The 5,402-nt window shown below is 36.4% G+C and overlaps 1 protein-coding gene across 2 annotated transcripts in view; it reads right to left on the reverse strand.

Moving 5' to 3' along the window:
• Positions 1-5,150, reverse strand: part of HNF4A (hepatocyte nuclear factor 4 alpha) — a 217,765-nt gene extending 212,615 nt beyond the window's left edge. For both annotated transcript variants that reach the window (XM_044090021.1, XM_044090020.1), the window contains exon 1: positions 4,939-5,150. In XM_044090021.1, the coding sequence (XP_043945956.1) occupies positions 4,939-5,059 (121 nt within the window). In that variant the 5' untranslated portion in view covers positions 5,060-5,150. The remainder of the gene's footprint in view (positions 1-4,938) is intronic.
• Positions 5,151-5,402: the final 252 nt, after the last annotated feature.

Here is a 5,402-nt window from a genome sequence, read left to right on the forward strand (position 1 = left end):
CAAATGAATAATGTCATTATTTATTTACTAGACTAAAAGAAGTTCTACAAGAAAAACCCATGACTTGAGCATTTGATTATATACTTAAGCAGAAAGCCTATCTTAGAGATTACTGATTGGTAATGAAACAGATTTGTTCTTGTTTCTAAATATTTACTTTTCACAAAAGAGATAATATCCCTGAAATAATTTGTCTGGCAGTCACCACTGCAAAGCTCTTAGGTTGTCTGTTTTGCTACATAGCAAAGGAGGTATTAATAAAAATGCTCTTTATTACCTGTCAGCACTCATGAGCAAGAATCTTACACAAAGCCAAAAGTAATTGAGGGAGGGAGGAGGCCCAAAAAACAGGTACAATTTCTAAATATTGCACTTATAAACTTCGAAAGTTGACAGAATAATAGGTCTTGCATTATCATGTATTTTCTGAACGGTATAAAGTCTAAAACTCAAACGTCTGTCATTATTTAGTGACTTCAGTGATTTGCCAAAAAAAAAATAAATAATAATCCCGCGATGGTGCTGCGGTAGCGTTGTCGCCTCACAGTAAGACGCTGTCCGGTTCAATTCTCAGCTAGAGTGTCTTCTGCGTGGAGACATGCGTGAATGGGAGTACCTTCGTTGAAGGTTGTGCATCAGGCCTGGCAAGCCGGTACGTAAAAATCAACTGCCAATCATTAGCGGACCGGAATTCCGCTGTGGCAACCCCTAACCGGGAAAAGCCGAAAGACACAAACAAACACACACACACATATATATATATATATATATATATATATATAAGGAATACACCAAAAATATAAGGCTGGACAGTTGAGAAGTATAGTATAGTTACAGAACTTGCTTCTTGAGTGAAACAGTGCCAATTAATGGTACCAGAAGCTAAACTTTAGATTAACATTTGAGATGCAACAGGGGGTGGAAGAGAAGCACTGAGCACCACTGATGACTGGCTGTCTTTCAGGAAAACAACATAATTCCACTTTTCCACACCTCTACTTAAGTAGACTTAGGTGTGTGTGTGTGTGTGTGTGTGTGTGTGTGTGTGTGTGTGTGTGTGTGTGTGTGTGTGTGTGTGTGTGTGTGTGTATCTGTGAATGTGGTGTGTGTATGTGTGTATGTATGCACGTACATATGTAAGTGTGTGTGTGTGTGTGTGTGTGTGTGTGTGTGTGTGTTTGTGTGTGTAAGTAAGTGGGTGTGCATGAGTGTGCACACATTATTCTGTAACCTTACAACTTTAAACAGTGGAACAAATTTTAAGGAAACCCAGTTTAGTCACTGTTACCATCAGAGAGGCTTATCGAGAAACCTAAATGTGTCAAAAGTGCACTACCTGTGCGGTGGCAACACAGTGTAACTGTTCTAGAGATATAACAGGTGCTCTCTGCATGACCTAGGGATCACGGCTGAACTAGACAGAATTAGAAGTAAAGTAATATTTCACAGAATGTATGGTGATTTACCCAACCATGAGCCTTTGAGTAATGCAGCACCATACTATGGTAAAAGCATTCTGTGTATGACAAGAGGAACATTACTTATGTACTCTGTAGCCAGTGAATCTCAAAGTATATGTGTTAATTGATGGAGAAGAAAGAGATAACTGGGAACTTATGTTTTGGAGTGTAATGAGTTGGCAGATTTTAGGGATTTCCTGCACTGTATTCTATCAGAAATATTGGGTGAGCAAATGACTGTAAGGAAGACAATTGATCTTTTGAGCTGGGTTACAGGATCTGAATTGCCTTATTAAGTTTAATTCTGTTGGCTGCCAAAAAAGCAATTACTAGAAAATGGAAGTCAAATCTACACCGACTGTATTTGAGGTACTGATTATTATGAAAGTGATAAAAGAAATGGAAGTGACATCTTTAGAAAAGGAAAGAGAAAATTACATAGAAGTAAATGGCAACTGTGGGGACAACACATGCATAACAATGTTCAGGAGGAGGAGTAGAAGTGAGGTTTAAGTGAAGGCAGGAATTCAGCAATTTTTTTGTAATGTTGGACTGATTATAGTAGCAAAGAAAATATATGTGATGTATATTGTATTTAAATGGAAACATGTTAAAACGGTTTGTTTTCATTTCTGCTAATGTATGTTTGTCTATGTCTTTAAGCGATAATTTAATAAAGGTGTTAAAAAAGTTTTAATGAGCCATTGTAGAGATATAAACAAATTACCTTCATAAAGTTGACCCAGTAATGGCCAGAGTCATTGTGCTTCTCCATTTAAGGCAGATGTCAGTAAATTGTGGGTCAGGAACAAAAGTCTGAAAATTTCGTAGTGAAGGTAATGTTCACCAATCACAAGAGTGTGAGTATAGAAGCAGGTGAAAAACATATGTTATGCCTGGACATGCCCCATGGGGTGCTGAACTGTTCACGCCCGTTGCCAAAATGATAATCAGCTCCGTGGTTGTCATTATTCAGAGAAAATTAGTATTTTGTTTAAATTCAAGTATGTCCCTTTCTCCTTTCTCTGGTTACTTCATCAGAAGTAAACTGTATTTTCCAAACTATGCACTTGAAACTCTAGGATTTAAAGCACCTTAGCCTGAAAAGCATCTGTGGTGTCCCTAAACTATAGCTAAATCCTAGTTAAAAAGTGACAGACGCTAGCACTATGTGAGCCTAAACTGTAAAACAACATGCAGACATTTTTTATTAAATAAATGTTTTCCCTGAAGATAGAAATGTAGATCATGTCAGTCTGAGTGTCATCCAAAGATGCTTGTAACTAATCTATGTTAAATAAAGCAGGCATGAAGCAACCAAGAAATGGAGTTAATTAATGACTTTGTTTAAGTTTACTTTAACTGCTCCTTTTTTTTCCAGAAGGCATTTGTACAAGCACAAAGCATTTTGTGCTGTGCTCATAATTAGGGGTGTAAGCATGTCATGATCTACAGCATGTCTGTGAGAAATTAAAGCTCTGATCTTGGAAAGTGAAATGCATCTCTTCTGAGAATTATAATTCATGTCTCCTTATGATTAAAGTAGATCCATGTTTTCCAGGTAAAAGCTAAACATCTGAGAATGTGTTATATCTATAACTGACCTGACATACCTTCTTTCTAATTAGCTGCAGTGGCCACTCAGTAAAAATACCCACACATGAAAACAGACGATGTGCTAAAATACCTTGTTATTTTCAGAAAAAGGTACATAATTTTCTTTAGACCAATTATTTGTCTGGAGAAAATATACATATAAAAAGTGAAAACCAGGAGAAAGAATACTCCTTTGTAATGATAAATACTGGAAACAATGGATGCCCGTAGAAACAGACACTTAATAGCAAATCTGAACGCTTTCGTCAATGAATATCTGACTTCTTCTAGCACTCAGAATTACTATTAAAGTGTCTGTTTCTATGTGCCTCCATTGTTTGCAGTATTTATATTTTGGTTTGTGTTTGTTTTTTGTGGTGTTAAGTTCCTTTGTAATGATGCTATCTGGGAGCAAACAATATTACTCATAATCACCCCAGTGACTGTCCCAAAAGCCAGCCACCATCTCTTCTCCCTCTTTACCTCTCAATTACTTAGTACAAGAAACCTGGACAAAGCCAAAAATAATTGGGGGACAAGGGCCCAAAAATATGGCCAGATTTTAAATATTGCTCTTACAAACTTAAAACGTTGCTAAAATAACAGGATATGTGTTAGCATGCATTTTCTGGAGGAAACAAAGTCCATAACTCAAATGTCTGTCATTGTTTAGTGATTACAATCCTCAGTAATTTGCCTGAAAACCATACATTTTATGAAGAACAGACAAAAAATATATGGAAAAAAATCTGGACATTCTGTGAAAATTTGGAAAGATGACAGCTATGCCCCCCTCCCATTCCTAGTTTACAAGTGTAGCCACAGATGATTTTATGAACATGCTGCTCATAAGCATCCTTGTTCAGCATTCCTGAATATACCACCGTCAGAGCTCTCAAACTCTTAGCTCGAGAAATCTGGACAAAAACAAAAATAGGGACAGATTTTAGAATAAAAGGTTTTGTAATAGCATGCATTTTCTGAAGGATATCAAGTCGGAAACTGAAATAGCTGTTATTACTTAGTGACTTAATTCCTCAGTGATTTGCCATAAAACCACAAATTCTATGAGGAACAGAGTAAAAATATTAGTCAAAAATCTGGACAGTTGAGAGGTATGTGACAGGAGTGTGTTTGCACATCTACCTGACACTGGCATAGCCTTGTTTAATTATAATATTTCTGTCTTGTATGTGAGATACAGGTTCTACAGATGCTTGCAGTACTTTCTAAACATTGATGTGGCAGGATATTGGCAATGGAATTGTTTTCTCAGTTAAGATATTTATGGATTTCTACTTACCTGTTTATGTTATTATTATTATTATTATTGTTGTTGTTATTATTTTTTATTATTACTAAACCATCTGAAATCATTTAAAATATTATTATGCAAGTAATAAAGGTAGAATGAATTAGTATTTACAAGGCTTATTAATGTAGAAGTCTTACTGCCAAAAAAACGAGTTCCTGCCACTTTTGTATTCCAGAAAACAAAAAATTACCACAACAGAACATAATAGATCCTTTGTAGTAAACCTCAAAGAAAACACATTTTGGCTATTAAAAATGTTTATAGTAAAACTTTCTTTATCATTGTAGAGCCTATAGCACCTTAATCAAGGTTTACATGCAGCTGTACACTGGCTTGTAATGGTGTCCATGTATCAGTGACAGCTCAGGATAAACATGCCACATAAATGTCAGCATGTTAACTAGGATACATTGTCCCCAATACCTATCTAATTCCATTGGTGGAGTTCAGATGCCTGTTAGACTGGTATCTTAATCAAGTTCTGAAGTCTCGAAAAGTTTTGTTTTAAGTAGTCTTCAGGGAACTCAAAGTCCAGTGTACCTTTTACGTAGATAAGTTTTAACTTACCACTGCCCATGGTTAGTACTTGCATATTTTCAAATTCCAGTGTGGTATAGGCTGGGTCCAAAGCTTCGCTGTAGTCTGCCATATCCATGTCTATCAGAGCTTTAGAGAGACGCATTATCATCAGTAAACACCAGCAGGTTGCAATGATCCCTGTCGGAGGTTGTTGGCCTCTAAGTCAGACACAACCTTTGCTGTCCTCTCGATCTCTTTTACTAATTCCAAACACTCCACTGAAGGGATTTGCTAACTACAAGGCCTATACTCCCAGTGAGGGGGGGTGGAGGCCTCAGGAGTTAATGTTTAATCACTGCATCCACTGATATAGCAACTTGCTTTTTTATTTCAGTCAAATCATTGCAGGGTTTTTTTAAGCATTTTATTGTTTTAATGACATATAATTTAGTGAAGTTTGCTGATTTCAGCTCTTAGGTTATTTGCATTGCCCTTCTAAAAATGTTTTCACT

This window comes from Protopterus annectens, chromosome 12.part0 (genome assembly GCF_019279795.1).
Source record: "Protopterus annectens isolate FY-2018-M chromosome 12.part0, PAN1.0, whole genome shotgun sequence".
Lineage (NCBI taxonomy): Eukaryota > Metazoa > Chordata > Ceratodontiformes > Protopteridae > Protopterus > Protopterus annectens.